At 41.6% G+C, this 21,988-nt stretch overlaps 1 protein-coding gene across 4 annotated transcripts; it reads left to right on the forward strand.

Annotated features, from left to right (window-relative positions):
* The first annotated feature begins 11,298 nt into the window (after positions 1-11,298).
* On the forward strand, positions 11,299-14,970 carry MED10 (mediator complex subunit 10). 4 transcript variants are annotated; one of them, XR_014942858.1, is made up of 4 exons: positions 11,299-11,463; positions 11,576-11,826; positions 12,408-12,510; positions 14,135-14,970. XR_014942858.1 is itself a non-coding variant. In XM_015854382.3 (4 exons), exons 1-4 carry the CDS (start codon positions 11,303-11,305, stop codon positions 14,228-14,230), a joined length of 444 nt encoding a protein of 147 aa, XP_015709868.1. In that variant the 5' UTR covers positions 11,299-11,302; the 3' UTR covers positions 14,231-14,970. The 4 variants fall into 4 exon arrangements, 3 of the variants coding, with proteins under 3 accessions (XP_015709868.1, XP_085394063.1, XP_085394062.1); XM_015854382.3 differs by having other exon boundaries at positions 11,576-11,659; XM_085537937.1 differs by lacking the exon at positions 14,135-14,970 and adding an exon at positions 13,790-13,873 and having other exon boundaries at positions 11,576-11,659.
* The last annotated feature ends 7,018 nt before the right edge of the window (positions 14,971-21,988 follow it).

Raw genomic sequence — 21,988 nt, forward strand, 5'->3', positions numbered from 1 at the left:
TGAGTCCGCATTCAGCAGGTGACAATTCACCATCAACAGATGGTATGAAACACAGCTAATGTCTTTGCCAGGTTTTCTAAAGGACAGATCTGTCTGATAAACCACAGGTTAGATAATCTTGCCGTTTTTAAGATCAAGAAGAAGCAGAATTATCTTTGCTTTTCAAGTATGGCGTTACTAAGGGCTCGAAATCATCTTAATAAGACTGCAGTCTGTGTTTTGGTGAGTATATGAGTGGAGCAGGATGTGCAGGGGGAGGGCAGGAGGACGTGGCTGTTCCTTCTGTCTGCAGCCAGAACAAGCACAGTGGTGTGGTGAGATAGGTCAGGGTAGGATGGATTAGGACAATCCTGGTGGGTAGCTGTGAAGGACAGGGTGCTCAGCAGCCATCCCTGTCCAAGTATCTCGTGCCAGTCGAGACTGTGGGGCACATATGTTGAGCTGAAGCAGAATGCCAATTAGCAACTGGAGGGAACCTTTGTGTTGGCTTCATTAATGTTTCAGACTGAAAGGTCACCGTGTGGTGTTCTGTGATAGTTGGCAGTAGGAGCTGTGGTCATCAATTTAACATGATGAAGGTTATTTACCTTTCTCATGTGACTGCTGAGTTATCTGCCCAGTGGTCTGCAAAGGGAGACCTGAGCCAAGCAGTAGCTCTGTGGCTTGATGCCACTGAGTTGTAAAGCAGCACAAGATGGATGATGGAGGTGATGAGAAAGCTGTTGGGTTGGTGTGGAGGGTGCGATAGGTATGCCCTGACAAATGGGGCTGTGCTGTGACAGAGAGCTGCTCTGACATCTGGTTCAGACTGTGCCTTGCTGCCTATAGGGTAAAAAAGCTGTTGTGATGTAGCAAGCTCTTCTTTTTCAGCCCTAGGCTTCCTCAGTGAGGGGATTAATTGGTTAGTCCAGGTTGGAATATTGATGGCTGCAAGTCTAGGAAAACCAGCATGTCTTGAGGAAAACCAGAATGTCTTGAGGAAAACCAGAATGAAACAGCTTGGCAGTGGGGATCCTCCTGTGTTGATAAGGTGGTCCTTATCCACATCATCAGTGGCTCAAGAAAACTCTTAAAAGATTTTGGTCTGAGATCTCTGTGGAATCTTCATCAATTCTTACTCCATAGTCTCTTACACACTATACCGTGGAGTGTACCAGGCCCAGCACTGCCAGCTGAGCAAGGGAAGAAGCTGTCCTGCTCTGCTCTGCGCTGATGCATTCTCACTATGAGTTTGGGTGCCACAACGTAAGAAGGACATAAAACTATTAAAGAGTGTTCAAAGAAGGGCCACAGAGATGATGAAGGGTCTGAGGGCAAGGCATATGAGGAGTAGCTGAGGTCTGTTTGTTTCCTCAGCCCAGAGCAGAGGAGCTGATGGGAGGCCTCATGGTGGCTGCAGCTCCACACAGGGAGAGGAGGGCAGTGCTGAGCTCTGCTCTGTGTGACAGCGACAGGGCCCGAGGGAACGGCATGGAGCTGTGCCAGAGGAGGGGCAGCTGGGATTAGGGAAAGGGCCTGCACCAGAGGGCAGCGGGCATGGAACAGACTCCTCATGGCAGCAGGCATGACCCCAAGCCACTGGAGTTCAAGGAGCATTAGGACAATGCTGTCAGACATAGGGTTTGAGCTTTGTGTGGCTCTTTGTGGAGCCACAATGATTCTTATAAGTCCACTCCAACTCAGGATGTTCAATAGTTGATCTCTTGATTCCAACCTCTACAATTCTGAGATTCTATGTGATTTGATGATTTTATCTGTAAACCATATTCACTGTCATACTTTCTTATTAGTTTCCGAAGTGTAGAAGTCAAACTGAACTTCTCTGCAGTCCCCAACACTGTCCTTTTTATTTTTTGGAGCAGAAATAGTTCATAGAATCATAGAATCACAAGGTTGGACAGGACCTACAAGATCATCTAGTCCAACCATCCTTCCATTACCGTTGTTACCACAAGCTACTAAACCATATCTTGTAGCTCCTCATCCAGACACCTCTTGATCACTGCCAGGGACAGCAACTCCACCACCTCCCTGGGCAGCCATTCCAGTGCCTGACCACTCTCTGAGAGAAAAAGTTTTTCCTTATGTCTAATCTAAACCTCCTCTGGTACAACTTGTGGCCATTTCCTCAGGTCCTGTTTGTTGCCTGGGAGAAGAGGCCAAACCCCTCCTCATCACAATCTCCCTTTATGAAGTTGTAGAGTGCAGTGAGGTCTCCCCTGAGCCTCCTCTTCTCCAGACTAGTTGCTTCTCTCATGCTATAAAAAAAATGGATTGACATCTGGCAGATTTTTCATTTGCATCTTTACCTGGAGTTGATTTCAAGCCAAGCCATTGTGCATTGATTAGTGAAACTAGACAGTGTTCAAAGTTCACATCTTTGAGCAGCAGCCCTCAGCCTCACATGGAGCACAGTGGTGCTGCTGAAGGACATCCCAGGCTCTTTTAGGATGTTTACAGGAATAAAATGCACACTGTCTTAGGAGAATTAGAAGATCTGGTCTTATTTAGTACAGACCAGAAAGGACTGAATGGGGGTGTGACAGTGTATAAATGTATTTGAGAAGTAAATGTCAGAGAGGGATATTGACTTTATCACATGATCAAATGGCTGCACCGTGAGTAATCCTGAATACATTTGGACTGGAAAACTAAAGGCTTTCAGCTATCTGATGACTGAAAGGCTTGAATACTCTCCCAAGTATTGGAAGCAGTAGCCTTTGCTCCTGTAGGATAGAGCCTGAGAAGCCTACAGACATAACTGTATAACAGAATAGGATAAGAGAATGCTCAGAGATAGAAAATGAGGCTTATATTATGAGTCCCTTGGCATCTGATGCACCAGCTTCTCCAAGTGGGTGAGAAAAGACGTTAGATCACTGTTGATTCACATTTTACTAACAATAAATTCCATGCCTCAGGGCTTCCAACAGAGTTGGAAAGTATATATATATATATATGGATATATATCTCCATGCATGTATATTTATATATCCATTTTTTGTCTTCTACTGGTCTTTTCAAGTTCTTCTGCAGATCTGCAGACAGATTGTTATTGGTGGCATTAAAATCTTAAGACTTGCATACACTACTAATATCCTCAGGATTAAGCCAACTTCTAGATCTTTTAGAGTTATTTACCTAGACCATCTTAGCAGGTGCCAATGATTTCCTTTACAGCATGGAACATGGTCTCCTTTTCAGAACCAAATGAAGTTTTATTTATCAAATTCTTTGCAAATCTGAAAACACTTGAACACTTTTTTTTTTTGCAAGCTATTTATTCATCTCTTCTTTTATGATTCTATGACTCTTCCTTTGCATGTGAGTTATGTCAGCAAGCACCTTTGAATATTTATCTGCCTTCTTTCATCCTCTGAAGTGACAATGTCTGATACTGATGATGCTTCTTTGACTCCAGTCAATCCTCTGTGTTTCCTGAAGTAAAACCACATTCTCTCATCTCTCATCATACAACCATAAGGAAGGTCAATTGCAAAGCATTTATGGGTAATGAACTATTCCTCTTATTTCCAAAGGGCTTAGAAAATGCTTCGATCAGCACTGTCATCATGCTTTAGCTTCATGTTTCACAGAGTGCCAATTATAACTCCCAAGCAACTCTGCAAAAAATGTTCAGAGGGGGTGAGAAAGGATTAGAAAAGCTTTAGGAAATAGCTAGGTTGAAAGATTACTGCCAATGACTCGATTCCTCAAAAGTGAGAAGCGTGTATTTACATAGCCTGTCATTTACTTTCCCCGGGATCTGTGATCAGGTCATCACACGCTGATCCTGGAGAAGCTGCTGCTGCCACCAGCTGGTAGGTCAATGGTTCTTGGTTGGAGAGATGTCCCATGAAGACAGGCCACGAAGAAACCAACATCTACAGAAAGTCAAAGAAATGTTGCTTCTGTCCCACTTAGGGTGTTGGTGCAGATGAGCGGTTCTTTTCCTGCCCAGGCCATATGCCTAAAGATGCACACATAGATCCTGGATTATCAGAAGCTGTGTGCACTGTTGCAAACTGGCTACTGGGATTGTCATTAGAAAACCAAGGGGTGGAGACCGCTCTGTTAGATTTAGCAACAATACATGTTTTGTCTTCCAACTTCCTCAGCAGGAGAACAGAAGCAGTAAATTTGTGCTGCAGTTCTGGAAGCATTCATATTTACTAGCTGGAAAGAGGGTGTATACTTCCCTTCTTGCCATACAGCTGTAGCCACAGAGTTGGATGGTGGGTTAAACTGAACCTTCATCTACATGCACCCATTCCTACTAATCTTGACACAGGAATCACATTTTTTTTGAATCTGAGCCAGTGGTGGCATCTGTATAGAAATCCAAAAGCATGAAAGCATGTGAAAAGCAGAAAAGGCTTTATTCAGGTTTCTAGGTAAAAAATGTGGATTTAAATAAATGTCTTGTGAGTTTGGGCCAAGGCCTTGTCCAAACCTGTGACACCTGTCCAAGGAGACTGTTAATTTTGCCACTGTCGTTCTGGTGACAGAGAGAAGACAGCAGAAGGGCTGATGTCAAACCCCTGGCAGCAGGGCTTTCAGCAGGCAGGGGACCAAACAGTTCTTTAGATGGTCTCAAGCAGAGCTCATAGCTTCCTTTCAAAAGTGTCCATGTCTCCATTCTCCATGAAGAGAATTGAGGAAGACACGAATTCCACAGGGAAGACCATAGTGGACTGTTACCCATACTGAACTTCCCTGCCAGCACATCCATCTTTAGTCTGTCTAAGAGCGTGTGCCACTGAAGTTGCCATCCTGGAAAAAGAAGAACACTGAGTACTCCTGCAAATGGTGTTTTTATAAGATGATGCTGAAGATGCACACAGTATGGCCTGAGGCAGGGCTTGTAGAGACATGCAGGGTCACGACGCCTGTTGGAGTAAGGGTTGGACTAACAAGCTGAGCAAGGCAAGTCTGACACAACCTCATCCATATGTTTTGTAAGAAGAGGGCCCTGGAGCAATCCCTTATGCCAGATTTGACCTGGCATTCATCTCACATGAAGTGAGCCAAATCACTCTGAAATCAGTTCTGGGAACAGCTCAGCAAAGTAGGTGATCTGCTTCCAGGGACACTCCCAAGAATACTTTTATTTGGCAATAGTACTGGTAGGGCTCCCCAAAGAACCTGTTCAACTTAATGGTTGTGTTGATGATCTGGAGGTAAACGTAAAATTGCATATAAAGGAAAGAGCTCAGAGAAAGGCTGGTGAAGTGACAAAGGCAGCCTAAATTGAATAGTTGGGTTTGTGAGATAAATGTATTTTAACACACATAATTCACAAAGTCCTATGAGCAAACTGTGCTAGTTTATTTAACTGGAGAATATATTTACTATAGTGGCAATCAGGAAAGGAAATTAGGATTCATAACGTATCAGCAGATCAGCCCAAACTCCCAGCGGAGTCTTATAGCAAAGAGGTTTTGCAGTCCTGCAATATATTAACAGGAAAGGAGTGAGCAGCACAAAGCATGGGAGAACAGGGATCCACATCTCTGCAGAGACCAATACCAGATTTCAAGGTGCAGATCATCTTCCCTCTTCTGATGATATTGAAAAATTGGAAACGCTGCAGAAAAAGCTGAAAGCAATCCAAGAAAATTATGTAAAGAGTTCAATTTGTTTAATCTATCACACAGAGAACAGAGGAAATGATTAAATTATTTGATTAAAGCACGGAATATTCAGAACAAACTAACTGGATAATAAAGCATTTCTTCACTGGCTAGAAAAAGATGTGGAAAGAATAGATACCTATAAACGAGTCTCACTCAGACAACTTCTGTGAGTAAAACCCATTTTAAGGCTGGATGCTGGACATAACATTCCTAGAGATGCAGGCAGATTGTAAAGAGAGTGAGATAAGAATGCACATGAGTGTGGAGAATGACTATGAAATTGGAGAGTTGTTGAATCCTCTGGAAAAAAAAATAAATAGCAAGAGTCTTTAGTTCAGTGCTTTTGGGGAAGGACCTATAAGTGTTGGGGCACAAACACAGATACACATGCACCCGCTCTGTTTAACACTTACAAAAGTCCCTGCTTAGCTTTTTTTGGCCTGGAAGTGCTTTCAGGCACATTTGAGGAGCTAGAATGTAGATAAGGTCACTGCATACCAGCTGGACTCCAGATCTACTAGATTTGGAAGAGCAAAATTACTGCATGAACAAGCTCCTGATCCTGCCACTTCTTTAATAAATAAATATGGATTGTTTCAATAAGAACTAGATCAAGCCCTGATGTATAAATGCACCATCCCACTAGTTGGTGGTAAGGGATGTATTGTTACAAGTAATTAACGAACAGGTTATCTACATGGAAACTATCATTACACCTCTTATTCAGCTGAATAATGGGATTACTCTGGGAAAACTGTTTATTTTGTCACTTTATTTTTTACAGTAAGATAAGAAAATGCAGCGTGCTTTGGAATAAGTCCAAAACCATCTCAGACATAAATACCATCAACTTCACAGAATCACAGAATTATCAAGGTTGGAAAGGACCTAGAAGATCATCTAGTCCAACCATTCCCAACACTTCCCAGCTAAATCATGTTCCTCAACACAACATCCAAACGTTTCTTGAACACTCCCATGGTCAGTGACTCCACCACCTCCCTGGGCAGTGCATTCCAATGCCTGACTACCCAATTGATATATCGAGAACAATAAAACAGTATTCTTCGTGTTGCACACATCCATCTTCTTCTCTTTTGCTTATCACCTGTTGCAGTCAAAACAAGGCAGGGTAGTTGGCTTATAAGAAAGGATTTTTAGGTAGCTGATACCCCCAGTTAATTACATAAAATTTCAACATACATTTCTGGGCCTGTAGAGGCAGAATGAGAAAGGAATCCATGGATTAGATACATTAATGTAGAAGACAATAGAAGCAAAGTGAAAAAGAAAGTGGAAAGACTGAAGGAGAGAAAAAGATCCATAACTGGAACAAGTGTTCTGTATTTACTATATTTACTAATTCTGTTTTATTGGCCAGTGGCATAAAATTGGAGCTGGGTGGAGAATCACAGTTCCAGAGATGGACAAAGTGATTAATAATCAGTGTCTTCTTATATTTCTGAGAAAAAAAAAAAAAAAAGGTGACAATATCTGTATTTAAACACTCCATTGTGCCATATTACACTAGAAAGGTCATTTGTATGGAGTATATAATCATACATGAAAATGGTGGATAGTTGTTTGTTTGTTTTTCAGACCGGCACCTAAAAAACCAGTTTCAAATCAACCTTGTTATACTCTGCTTTGTAAGAAACCACCATGCAGTCTGCCTACATCCTACACAGCACGTCATTCTTAGAAAGTTCCAACAGATGGGACAGCTAACAGTAATGACACAGATTCAGATAAAGGCTCAGCAGTAATCGGAAGCGAATGCTGAAGAGTGAGGACATGACAAATATGGATGAGAACACTCCTGAAATGCTGTCTTGGACTTGGAATGCCTTCAGTTCAGGGGATTTCCTAAGCCAGACATAATTTATCTACCACTCTACCAAGCATTTGTCCCATTTCCATTTCACACCAACTAAGCTTTTGCTGTCTGTAGCATCAATTGGGAAGTAATTCTCCAAGGCTGCTAAACTTTGCATGACAAAAATCACTTGTGATTGTTTTTTCTTTTGTGTGTGTGTGCTTCTGTTGGCTTCACTGGGTTCTTGTGCTGAAAGACAGTTTAGCTTCCAGACCAATCATGACAGTATAGATAGAGAAAAACCTCTGCTGAAGATGTCTTCACTGGGCTCTCACTCAAGCTGACAAGTCTCTTCCTATTCAGTTTTCTAGTACTGAAACCATTTCATATTTACCATTCATACTGCCATTTCATCTTGGCAGCCCTTCTCTGGCTTTAACCCAAGTCTACTCCTGGGAACCAGAACTGCACACAGTATTCAAGGTTGGGGTGAACTGTGAATTTATGCACTGTCATAATGACGTTTTCTACTTTGTCTTCAAATTCCTAACAATTCCTCTCTGTAGGACTTCTGATCATGGCCGAGCTCTGAGCTGATATTCTCACAGAACTTTCTTTTGCTGTCCAAGAGTGTTGATCTTGTTTGGAGCAAGAGGCCATCAGCCATGAGTCGCCATCATGTCATGAGTTTACATTTTGGTTTTGTTTGCTCTGTGTGTCATTTTACCTTGACTATGTGCATTTCTTTGCACATTTTTTTTGCTCAGTTACCAAACCTCTTCAGGTCCTTTGACACTTTCCAACAACCTGCATTCATCTTTACTCCCCAGACTAACCTTCTCATGAACCAATTCTCTCATTCCACTGTTTGATTTCTCTTCTGGGTCACCTACGAGCATGTCAAACGGCGCAAATTTCAGCACAGATCCCTTTAGAATTCTTTTGGGAATCACTCACCCGTGAAATAATTTAATATTTGCTCCTACTCCATGTTTCCTATTTGGCAATTAGTTCTTCATTCATGCCGGGATTTCTCCTCTTATGCCATTGTTTTAGTTCCTCCGAAGACTTTTGTTAAGGAATTTGCCAAAAGCCAATGGGAAATTCATGTAGACTGTATCAATTAGAGCTCTCTTATCCACATGCTTGCCGACCCCTTGAAAAAATTCATTAGAAGTTTACAAAATCAGATTTTCTGTTACATAACCCATGTTACTCTTCCCAAATGGGTCACGCTGATCTACATGGCCTCTCATTCTATCCTTTATTACAAATTCTACTTAACTGCCCAGTACAGATGTCTGGCTTACAAGCCTGTAATTTCCTGCTCTCTCCATGGAGATAAAGGTAGGTCTGCAATATGATTACTTAAATGATGAACCGTGCAATTTTCTTTCTAAATCTTTCTGTCTCTGTATCTTCTGATTCATTGATTATGTGTCAGCCTATCTGTCCATCTATCTTCTGTCTATCTATGCCTCTCATTGGAACACAAGCTTCTGTTTTGCCTTTCCCCCCCCCCCCCCCCAAATAGGAAAATACTCTCCAAGTTGTAGGTAGCAAAGAATTTAATAACTAGCTGTATATTTATTGCTATTTTTAATCTTAGATCACTGTGCACATGTTTATCTAACAATATTCGCTAATCTCAAATAACCAGCCTAGTTAGTATAGATTTAATATGAAATGCATATCCCTATATTTGATGGTCAACTTCTATTATTTCCTCCACTCAGATATTTTAACTGAGTTATAGTGGGTACTGGGCACAGAGCAGACTTCACTCATCACAAGAAACTAAGTCATGTTTCTTTAGCTCCACAAAGAGGGGGGAGAGGAGGCTTTAGCAGTATCTCAAAGACTATTCTTGTTACTGGATTTAAAGCATGTTAGTCTGCTCCATACGTCTAGTGAATGTGTTTAAAGCATCTTTTCCCTCAAGCAAAGATGGTTATCATGTTTGAATCCCAGCAACTGGTGATCAATAGGCAATGGATTTATTTATCATATGGCGACAATACTTGACAGGGACAAGAACTGACTGATTGCTTTTTGCAGCCTTGGATTGCTTTTACAATTTAGCATTTGCACAGTGCCAAATTTTCCTTAATATTTAATGCTGTTTGCAATCACTCACTTTTCAACTTTGTGTCAGCATACTTAAAGTTATGAGCTCCGGAACAGTGCTTTGATTTTAGCGAGGATGCAGCTTTATGCTGCTTAACTGGCACAGTAACTGAGCAAAGAACTGGCCATTTTTTGGTGTTTTCACTGATAGGATATAAGGAAGAAAAAAATATAGCTAATAAAAAGTCAATGAATTAGGTACTGCTCATTTTGATGGTTCTCTGTCAAACAGAAATGGCTGGATGTTATAACTACAAATATCTAAAATACATTCTATTTACTGACTGAATATCATAGCCATATTAGTTCTTAATCCAAATATCCATTCAAATAGCACAGTGAATCAAAGCATGAGATTCTTATCTGCTGTAACCTGACAGCAAACTCCACTTAACTCAGTGGTAGCATGGCAGGCACAAAGGGCTGACTTTTGATTCTAATTGACATTACTTCTCAGACTCAGGTGAAAACAGGCATACTGGAAATAAGCTATTGATAAAACATACTGCTACTGTGAAGTGCCAGGGGAATTCAAACATGTCAAATAATCTTCCTGCAAGGAAAACGATAGCTGGTACTTTTAATAGTGACTGATATTTTGTCATTCTCCAGTTAAACTCTTTGCGTTTCTTATTGTCAGGTGGACTACTATGTTACTTCTATTTCTTACACACTTTAAAGAAACAAATAACTTGTACAGATGGGGAAGATAACGAGCCCTTCTCAGACAATCAGTCAATGGCTCCTCCATTGCTTTTCATGTATTACATCAAGCCTTTTCTTTCCATTGCTCAAGGAATGCTTAATTTCCACACAGAGCAGGATAGCCAGAGGAACTGAAAGATCCCATCACCACGATGACTGTAAAACCATGGTGAGAGCAGATTTGAGATTTGGATTCTAGTTTTGTAGCAATGGACAGGGATGTATTTTGGAAGCTGGGTAGAAAGGCTGTTCGATGTTCAGATGCAGCTATCACATCATGGAGGCTGCAGCAGCAGAGACTGAGCAGGGAGCTCCCAGACTGACCCGTGGGAATGGTTTTAAGTTAAAAGAGGGAAGATTTAGGTTAGATGTTAGGGGGAAGTTCTTCACTAGGAGAGTGGTTAGGCCCTGGAACAGGCTGCCCAGGGAGGTTGTGGATGCCCCGTCCTTGGAGGTGTTCAAGGCCAGGCTGGATAGGGCCCTGGGCAACCTGATCTAGTAAAGGTGTATGTTTGGTGGCCCTGCTAGGCAGGGAGGTTGGAACTACATGATCCTTGAGGTCCCTTCCAAGCAGGTCATTCTGTGATTCTGTGACTCTGTGATTCTGTGACCCCTTCTGAGGAGGTGCTGGCAATTCCATCATGATGCGTGCATCCCACCCTGCTCTGCAGTCCTAAAAGAACAGCAAACAAAGCAACGCTAAGGGCTGCGGAATGATCCATAGCACCAAACTCCAATTATCTGATGCTTATAAGAGGCGCTAAATATAATTTAGTATTGATTTACCTCGGGGGTAAATAATACTTCTCATTATTTGCAGTTGTGTATTTGATAAATCTGCAGAGCCCAAAGCAAACACCGGCTCGTGCAAATTAACTTTTATAGATCTTATTTTTGTTCAGAACTCATTTTCCATCGGCTCTGACACCACAGCAACACCACAGCGAGAAGCCGGGGCCTGAAACAAGAGGCGCGGCCTACATGTATTTCCTCCCTCTCACCCAGCCGCCTTCCGCGCATGCACTGTGGCCCGGAAGGTGCTCGGGCCGCTATGGCGATGGCGGAGAAGTTCGACTCGTTGGAGGAGCACCTGGAGAAGTTCGTAGAGAACATCCGGCAGCTCGGCATCATCGTTAGCGACTTCCAGCCCAGCAGCCAGGCCGGCCTCAACCAGAAACTGTGAGCCGCTCCCGTGCTTTGGTTGCGAGAGTGGGGCCGGGGTTGAGGTGCCGCAGGGTGTGGTGACAGGGAGCGAAGAGCCCGCTAAGCAGCTCCGCTTTTCTTCCTGCAGGAATTTCATGGTGACGGGCCTACAGGACATCGACAAGTGCCGGCAGCAGCTTCACGACATCAGCGTGCCCTTGGAGGTGTTTGAGTGAGTGGCTTCTCCCGTACTGGAGCTGTGTGTCTCCTGAGTTGTTGCGAGCTGGCAGGGAGCGCTTCCTGCTTGTGGAGGGGTGGCAGGAAGGGGAAGGGAGAGCTCTGGGCAACAGCTCTCATGTAAATGCATGAGCTAACTTAGCTCTTCTATTGTAAGTCCAGGTATTGTTTTGCTATGATCCAGTGTCTGACTGCCAGTATTAGGGTTTCTCAAGTCTACCATAATATCCTAAACCTTTCATTTTCTTCCATCAGTGTGATTAAGTTTCTCTTAACTAAATATTTAACGCAGCAAAGGAAAAATAGGCTTATGATTCCTGGTGCAGGTGCTGGTACTGCTTTCACTACCATATGTAGGTTGCTGTGAAAGTAATGCTTCCTGCTTATTTGCATGAAAACTACAGTAGAGAAAGACAGTGCAATGACATTGTTTGATAAAGAAGATTCTCAGCTACAACACACTACTCTAAGGTCATTACCACTATCCACCAGTGAGCAGGAGCCTGTGTGCTGTGCTTGTAACTGTATATTTTTCAGAACTATAGGCTCTCTACAAACAAACGTTTACAACTGTGTATTGTGACAGCTGCTACTTGGAGTTGTATTTTGAAAGTAACTAATCTAAACTCTGGTATAGTATCAAAAAATGATATCAAGGATGACAGGAGGGTGAATAATTCTGTTCCTTAGGGAACTTTCTAGTACTAATGATAGCACCTAAGTGATGACTTTTGCATTTTCAGGTACATAGATCAAGGACGCAACCCTCAGCTTTACACTAAGGAATGCCTGGAGAGAGCTTTGGCTAAGAATGAGCAAGTGAAAGGAAAAATTGACACAATGAAGGTAAAACCAGAAATGGTGAAAGTACTAATGTCATAATGCATCTGAGCAGTTATTTTCTGTAAATGTGTGTGGTTTTGCTTGCACAGTTAATCATATTTTCCTGTTAGGTGGTTGGCATTAGGGATTGCTCTGCATCCCTGTAGCTTAGCAGGAATGCCATTACAACCTGTTCTGGAAAGGAAATCTGCAATTGACTCTATAACTGGTGGTACAGATGTTGCTATGTCTTATTTTTGACTATGGATGTGTATTATAGATCTCTTCACTATTTGTGCTTTGACTACCATAGAGTACTTCATGCTCACAGTGATTTGTGTAAATCTAGAAATAGGCAAAGCAGAGGAGGGGGTACTTGTACCGTCTTGAATAGATCTTAGGCTAGTAAAATGGCAAACGTGCTATATAAGCCCAAGTTAATCCTTACTGAATGACTTTAAACATATTTTAGTATTTAGGGTTTTCTGAACTTGTACTTGTAGAACAGCATACCAGAATGTTTAGCTTCTTAGCGTTTAACTACTGCTGAAAGACAGAATCAGAAAAGAAGTGTATTGTGACTGAAAGGGTTATTTGTGTTTCAGAACATTCTTAGGCTGAATTCTGAAATTATGGGGGATGGGAGTTTGTACTGCAGGATATATATTCATCTATGTATGTTTTAAGCATTTTTTTTTTCTTGATGTAAAGCTTGTTGCTCATAAAAGTTGTAGGAAGAATTATTCAACTGTAAACCAGGTGCCAGTTCTTGGAGGTGGAGCTATTTACATGCCAAATCAAATGGACACGTCCTTTATCAGCTTCACATTAACAAAGCCATCTAAACAAGACGCGTTTACAATTAAGGATGTATGGCCTGAAGTGCAATGTATCCAGTCCCTGAAATTTTGACTGTTTATGGTTAGTTTTTAGGTATCTTAGTTAAGCTGGATGGATTTAATTCTCATCTGTCTTACTGTTTGTTCTGGGCCATCTTATATTGGTAATGGGGGGAGGGAAAGAGGACCATATGCTTGTCTTGAATTTCAGTAATGTCACTTATTGTCTACTTCCTGCATTTTCTTGCCCTGTAAAGGGGAATAAAGTACTTTCTTTCCATGCTAGGAGATAAGAAAGCAATTGCAATAGGGAGGGCTTCTTAGTTTTAAATTGTCTCAGGAGTTTCATGGAAAGCATCAGAAAGGAAAGTGGTGATTAAAAAAAATAAGAAGGAAAAAATATTTTGAGACTTAAGCCTATAAGTCCAGAATATTTTCATTTACAATTGTGTTATAATTTATAGATTTAATGTATATCATGTGTAGAAGAAACTGCTTAGAGGTGCAGAGGTGAAATCCCAGGCAGATATCAACATGCAGTAGTCTATCAGAGGTATAAGTATTCTAGCATTTTAGTCTGCTTGATACTCTGCCAGCAGACTTCATTTGAGTGTTTTCTTTGAATTTCATGAGTGTCGCTTGGTGTCTTTTTTTAATACCATTCTCTTCAGTCGCTGAAATGTAGGACTCTTGTACAAAAGATTTCTATTAATTGGGTAACATTACTTAAGAAAACCTAATAAATGATGCAGTTGGTGTGCATGCATATGTATGTATATATGTGTACATATATATATTTTTCTTTCCAGAAGTTTAAAAGTCTTTTAATTCAAGAACTAACAAAGGTGTTCCCTGAAGACATGGCAAAGTACAAAGCTATACGAGGCGAGGATCCTCCTCCTTAAGCAGACCTTTGATATCTCTCAATGCATCAATTCTATGGACTGACACCACTCTTAAGAAAAACATTGACTGAAGTAACAGGGTATCCAAAAGTTTTGTTAACAACTCTACTAAAAATGGCAGAGATGGGATGTAAAGGAGCTTGAGGATTGCACATGGTTCTGGAGTGAAGGTAATGCATCTTCCTGAAGACTTTCACTCAAGGATTGCAGTTGGAACTTCTTGTGGTACCCTGTTCTTTCTTGAAGGATTTCAGAGATGTTTTGATAATTCACAGGCATTTATATGGCATTTCCTACAGAGTGTGGCTTTGGAGCAAGAGATTGTGGTGGTGGTTGTTTTGGTTTGTGGTTTGTTTTTGGTTTTGCTTTCTAAGAAGTGTGCTCCAGGATTATGGGTTTTTTGACAAATGTATTTATTCTACTTGATTATTTTCTATTTATGACCATCTTTTTTTTTTTTTTTATTACAGTCCAAACAATTGACTCTTATAATCTTGCCAAATTCTCTTGAATAGGAGCCTGTCATGAGCTCCACTTTGCATGTGTCATAATGAATTGCAGTCCAGAAAACCTTGAGGTGATTGTGTTCTGTAGGCTGCAGTGCGGATGGCTGATATTGAAAGGGAGCATGCTTGGGGATTAGCTCCTCAGCAATGTTGGTATTTTGTATATGTAGACCTTTGTTAAATGCTAATCGCTTTCTGTAAGCAGGTTGTAGAATAAAAAGTTTGTAATCATGATATTTTACTGTGTTTCTTTTGTATGCTGCTCTTGGGAGAATGAATTGAAAGCTGTGAAAAATGGCATATTCCTTGGTTTCAGCAATAGGAATGAAATCTGCATCAAAACTCGAAGATGATGCCAAAAGCTTGGCATTTTGGCTTCTGTAGTTGGTCGTTGGGGTTCTTTGTTTACAGAATCACAGAATTGTAGGGGTTGGAAGGGACCTCTAGAGATCATCAAGTCCAACCCCCCTGCCAAAGCAGGCTCCCTACACCACGTCACACAGGTAGGCGTCCAGGCGGGTCTTGAATATCTCCAGAGAAGGAGACTCCACCACCTCCCTGGGCAGCCTGTTCCAGTGCTCCGTCACCCTCACCATAAAGAAGTTCTTCCGCACATTCGTGCGGAACTTCCTATGCTGTACTTCCATCCCATTACCCCTAGTGCTATCCCCATGCACAACTGGAAAGAGACCAGCCTCACCACTACACCTCCCACATCTTTTCTTTGTTTCCTTGCATATTCTTCCCCATTACCGGGCCTGGAGGAATGCTTGAAGTAAGGTGTATGATTTGCACCTACTGCCTCTAAAAACAGTGGACTGAATACAGGGCATGGGTAAAGTAACTAAAATAAATAAAAATAAGCAATTAGACTGTCCTGGTGATTAGAATTCTATGTTAAAATTCTATTCTATAAACTACAGGGTAAGTCTCCTAATACTTCACAGGAGCATCCTTAGTAGCTTTCATTTTTGTATGCCAGCTTAGGGAAAAATAACTGTAAACTGACTTGCTGGATGAGTGCTGGAACAGGTTGACCAAACAGGTGGTAGTATCTCAATTTCTGGAGGTTTTCAAGCACTGAACAAGACCTTGAGCAATCTGATGGAGTTTTGTAGTTGATTGGGCCACGATGAACTCCAGAGGTTTCTTCCAGATCAGTACGATTTTGTAATTCAGTGGTTCAAATAATGTAATGACTTGCTAGGATCAGAGAAATAGAGAAATCACTTTTTTTGCCTATTTTTGAGATGTTATCTGCACGAGTTATGTATTTCAAAGAGAAATTGTATAAGGAGAGACTTAAAAATCTGGAAAAAAAGTATTCTAAGTACTGAGCTGAAAAGCGCATTAGTAAAATAGAAAGATCATGGTGAGGAGTTGTTTCTGAATTCCCTTATTTGAGCATCATATTTCTAATCTTACTGAGACTAAATAGTTGGCAGGATGTGTTTGCAGCTCTGCAGAGCACAGAGTCAAGGTGACACAAGAATCTGCTCCGCTCTAGGAACACTGTGCTTACTGCATATATTTTCTGTATATTTTCTTAAAGAAAATAATGGAGAATCACGCATTGTAAGATACTTCCGTAACAAGCTTCCTAATTCTATTAATTTGAATTCTTTGTTTTCTGTATTATGATATATTAATACCAAGAACTATACCATATGTAATTCAGACGGTAAAAAAAGAAATATCTTTCTGCACAGTATGAAAATTTTCAAGACAATTCCTTTTCTCCCCACTTCTCCACAGTCTCCTTTCAGCGAGTCATAGAGAGCGATAAGGTCTTGTCAAAGTTCATACAATTGGCCTTGTGAACCTGTGCTTGAGATGACAGTGGATACCCTAGATAAAATGCTTGAGGAAACAACAGTGAAACCTAATTTAGGAGAAATTCATTGTCTGCATCTTTTTCCTGGACAAAACCTCATTGACTTTCTAGTGACTCATTCTTTCAGTAACATGCATAACCTACCCTCTTGTTGTTCTTTGAACAGTGGTCCTGCAAGTGCCCCGTGCTCCTTTCTGAATGGTTTGTATGCCTTTGGCCCCTTGCCTGTCTCTCAACAGTAGACGTGATTTGTTTCTAGGCTATTCTCTGAATGGCGGATACAATTTGATTTCAGGCCATTCCCTGGATGTTGGCCTATGCTGCTGTCTCTTCAGTGATCATGCAAGTGCCCCACGTCATTCTCTGAATGATGTCCACATCTGAGCCTCTCATTGTCCTCTGAATGACTGCCATGCCTGTGCCTCTTGTTTCCTAACCTGTTGGTATGCCTGATCTCTACACTGTTCCCTAGACATCTGGCATGCCTGGGCTTCTTGGCGCTTTGTGGAGGACCAACCCCCATGAGCTCCTCCTCATTGTTCTCTGGACTATGTGTGTGACATAGCCCCTTGCTGTTCTGTGGAAGTTGGACACCACTTTGTTCTCCTCCATTTTCCAGGCTCTGTCACTGTCATCAGGCAACTGAATCAGTGCTACCCTCCACTCCCCTTGTGAGAAGCTGCAGGCTGCCACGAGGCCGTCCCCTGCTCTGCCAGGAACCTTCTCTCTCTTGCTGCACACAAAAATTCATTAGCTGCTCTATATTGATCAAACAGAGAGGAAAGAAAGATTATTATTACATGCTTGAACTCACTGAGTTACAATGAAAGGTGAAGAAAGGAAGAAATGAGTAAAAATGCTTTTATTTCTCTCATTTATTTGGGCTCCAAATTTTGTAAGCAAATGAGTTACAAACCTTACACAAGAAATGCTGTTGTTTCTATTTGTTATTGTGTGAGCAACACAAGTAGTGCAGGATCTGCTTTGTTGCTATGGCCTTGCCTGAGTATCTGGATGCCTGGCTGAAGCTGACCATGATGGCTGGGCCTGCCCTGCTTACCTCATGGGGCACTGCAGGACTCATCCCATGCTCTCCTGGCAGGCCACCACACATAGCTCCCTGTCCCTTATTGAGCGGTTGGCCCTTGTTGCTCTCTGGTATATGTTTTTGCCCCCAATAAATACATCTTATGTTAACATTCAAATTATTTGATATAATGAGAGAGCATGGCTTTAAGTTGCACCAGGGGAGGTTAAAGTTGGATAATAGGATCAAATTTTCTCAGAAATAGCGGTGAGGCACTGGAACAGGCTGCCCAGGGGAGGTGGTGGAGTCGCCATCCCTGGAGGTGTGCGATAGAAGGGTAGATGTGGTGTGTGGGGCAGCATTGGTGGTAAGTGAAAGGTTGGATTAGATGTTCTTGGAGGTCTTTTCCAATCTTAATGATTCTATAATTTGAGAAGTTTTGCATGGCAAATGCCAGTAGAGATTTGTTGGAGCTCTATTCCACACTGTGACTTGTAGTAAAGAAAGCATCCCTTCATTTTCTGTGTACACAGGAAAGAAGTCAGTGCTTAGAAAAACACTAATTTTCACAACATTCCAGTGGTGTGTTTCAAGCTGCAGATTTATAAGCTGAATTAGAAACGTAAACATAGGCCAGAGGAAGAGCAACTGTAGGAGCAAAGCTGCGCATCTCCACACCCATTCCTCAGGGAGACTGGAGATGTTTCGTGTGGGTGTTTGGAAAACATGCCAGCCTTTAACTGAAAGATCTCCAAACTGACTGAGATGACAAAATATTTAGGAGCAGCGTTAGCCTGCAGAGCTGCTCAAATCAATTTCATTCTGACTTTGTTAAAGTTAATTGTAATGTACTTTGTCAAATGCATTGATAAGATTCTGAGGGTAGAAGTCCTCTGGTACAAATCACTCATCGGAGAGGGCGTGACTGACTTACAGCCTGGCTCACAAGAAAACGACTTCTGTCTGCTTAGCAAGATGACCAGCAACCAATTTTCCGGAGCCATTTCAATTGCTTATACCATGAGAATTACAGGTTGTGATCAAGAAAGGGTGAACACCGAAATAACCTTTGCTCATTTGTTCTGTTTTCTGCTGAGTGGCGCTGGCTGCAGCTTTCCAAGCATCGTATCTCATTTACAAGGTGACCCTGCACACAAAACCTTTTAATTAGCCTGAATGCTCAACCTGCTCCTCATACCCGGCTGTCAGGCCTCTGCCTTCTGCCGCCCCGTGTTTCCATGGCAGCGGCCGGCCCATCATGGGGGCTACGGGCAGCAAGAGGAGATGCAGCCTGGGCTGGTGCTGATCCCCGGCTCTGTTCTTCTGCTGTTGTTCGCCCTCCACTAGCAGCTGGAATAAACATTCCCTCATTACTATATCAACAAATCCCTGGGTAGACGGCACGTGTTTAATCACCTCACTCCCTCAGTGCCGCGTGAGGAGGCTGCAGTACAAAGGCAGGTGAGTGGGGTGCGTGAGCTCTGGGAATCCATCTGCTGAGAGCTGCAGGACCCCTCTAGTGTTCAGCTGGTGACAGTCTCTTATCCTGTGTCTTGTTATGCTGCCCATTTTATTCCTTTACCTCAAGACTGTCCAATGACCTTCACAATGCCCGAATACACTTTGCTGTATATTCCAGCACTACCAACTGGGAATGATTTTTAATAAGGCACAATTCTGAAATAATAATAATAATAGCAATAATAGTATTCTAGGATGATTCCAGCAGTGTTTTTGGAGCTAGTTAACATCTATGTTGACCCACAATTCATTTTAGCTCATAAATCTCATGAGCATCAAACATGATGCTGTGCCTTCAGTAGAACACTGATTACTGTAATACATCTTTCTGTCATGTACTGACAACTAGAGAGATACAGATCCAATAAAGAAAGGGGGATTGGAGTCATAGACATCAGCTTCAGGACTGGTGACATTAAGGCGTCTCAAGACAAGGAGAGAAACTGAGGAAAGAAGGCATGCAAATTTGGTACACAAATTTGGACTAAAAAATTCATATCTCTTAACTATTGTGTTATCAGTACAGCCGGAAAGAAGTACTGTGTCGCTATAAAGTATATTTTGATTCCCTCAAAATAACACAGAGTAGGCTGTAATCGATTCCTTAAATTACAAAATTTACTTAATCCTGAAATGAATAACTATTATCTAGTTGCTTAGCAACCCCGACAATGCCAACATCCTTGGCCAGGTTGTATCTAGTTCCTTTTCTAAATTTCTGAAAGTGTCTTTCATTTGTTTAAAGCTCTGTAACAGCTTCTCTTATGTTTTAAATCCAAGACTGTTCCATTGCTTTTCTCTGCACAAGAGATTAGCCTTGCTTCCAGGAATGTGGTTCCATACAATTGAAAGCTGTAATTTATTTGTTATACTTTTATGTCTCTATAGTCTCAAAGAGCCACTTATGGGAAGTACAGTTGAATTCTGTTTTCAAGAATTCATCCATGAATGCTGATTGAAGATTTACACTGTCTTTGTCCTGCATCAGATGTATTAGCAAAAGCCAGACATCAGAAGAGAAATTGCTGACCATAGCCCAATCTAGCTGTGGATATCCCTGCTAATTGCAAGAAGTTGGACTAGATGACCTTTAAAGGTGCCTTCCAGTGCTAAGGATGCTATGATTCCATAACAAATAGCAGTGTGAGCAGCTGACAAACATTGCAGAAAACACCATGAGAAATGACTGCATTTCACAGATTGTTATAGGGAGCTACTTGAGAGGATGACAGGGTACATAGGGATGTGGAGGGGAATAGTGGGGACATGCTGGGGAGAGCAGTCTTGAATAGAAAACAGTGCCTAACTTACAGTTTTCAGTAACATCATGTAAAGCCTAAATTACTTAGGTAACAGTACCAGAAATACCAAATATGGTTTACCAAAATTAGGACTGGTAGGGAAAAATTAGGTGGAGTGAGTTGTTTAAGAGAAGAAAGGGAGAAATTAAGATGGATGGGGGATTTGTAAGCTTGGGAAAACTGAGGGAAATGGGGATAAATCAGGGCAATCAGGTAATAGAAAGCTAGTGGTTTATAAACATCTGATTGAGCTCTTGCATGTACTACAGTCTTTCTTGTCTTCTTATTAAATCATGTTCTTAACTATTCTTATTTTTGGTGCAGTGTCACTTGCTGTCCTATGTGAGGAGAGGTCTATGTGTCAGCAGCTGCGTAGGGTCTCAGGTCATGGGCTCATAGAGCCAACTGGAGAGTCTGTGTGGACATTTTCTGAGCTCACTGCAATCCTCCATGTTTATGTGCGTGAGTAGTGTTTGCATTAGTGAACTTTAATCATGATAAATAGGAGAGAAGGAACAGGACCTTGCTACCTGTGTTTACCTTTATATGAGTGGTGTTGTGTTCATGCAGGTGCCAGCAACTCCCTTAGCAGTCCCCAATTTGGGTCATGCAGTAGCATCATACCTGCAGCTTAAGGTAAAAGAGAGACTGGTGATCAGGGCTGTGCCTCTAGCAAGGCACGCACCTTCCATTTCTGATGGAGTTTGTCTTTCTGATGTAGCTGTTTTGTGGCTTTGTTGGCTACATCTCATGTGAGGGAGTTCCAGGTTTTGGTGGGAAGCTCAGTCCTGCACAAGTAACTCAGATAACTGGCTCTGTGGTGAGGGAAACATGAGAAAGGCTTGGGGCTGCAATCTGCACATATGAAGTTGAGGACAATGTGAACCTGGTGCTGTGAGAAGCTTAATTAACCCATACCTGCTAATTACAATGCTCCCCTCTCAGTTCTTCTTTGTTCCAGATTGGATAGGATCAGACTAATGACTTTAGCAGGAACAGGACTTTCAAAGTTGTGAAGTGTTTTACACTGTTAGATTATGTGACTGTTTAACCTTGGCATTTTCTGATTCAGACACCATAGTATGTACTAATAGAGGGCTGGGGGAGAGAAGTATGCAGCAGTAAGTTATTTGCTTATTCTTTTCTAAATTGCTTAGCTACCATGGAGATAAGCATAGCACAGATACCAAGAGGAACTGATGTTATTCCCTCACATGCCATTCTACAGCACTGTGTACAGTTACGAAGCTTTAAAAATAAAATATTTTAGGAATGATTGAATTTAGGAATTCTAAACCTCAGACCAGTGAACAGGATTGACTTTCAAGAGGGAACAGTTAAAAAAGGCACTTGAGACTAGGGGCTACATCTTTGTATTTGAGCTTTTAAGGTGAAGACTGGAGAACAGGAATCTTGCCTTTGTGTTACTATTGTAATTTATTTTATTCTGTGCTGTTTGATTGTGGTTTTGCTCCATGTTTTATTTTGTTCTGCTTTAGTTGTGCTTAAACAGCTGAGCAGAAAAGGGAGGTAGTAGCAAATTAATAACAATTTTTTATGTATATATAT

The sequence above is a fragment of the Coturnix japonica genome, chromosome 2 (genome assembly GCF_054131305.1).
Source record: "Coturnix japonica strain WE chromosome 2, WE-NBRP24, whole genome shotgun sequence".
Lineage (NCBI taxonomy): Eukaryota > Metazoa > Chordata > Aves > Galliformes > Phasianidae > Coturnix > Coturnix japonica.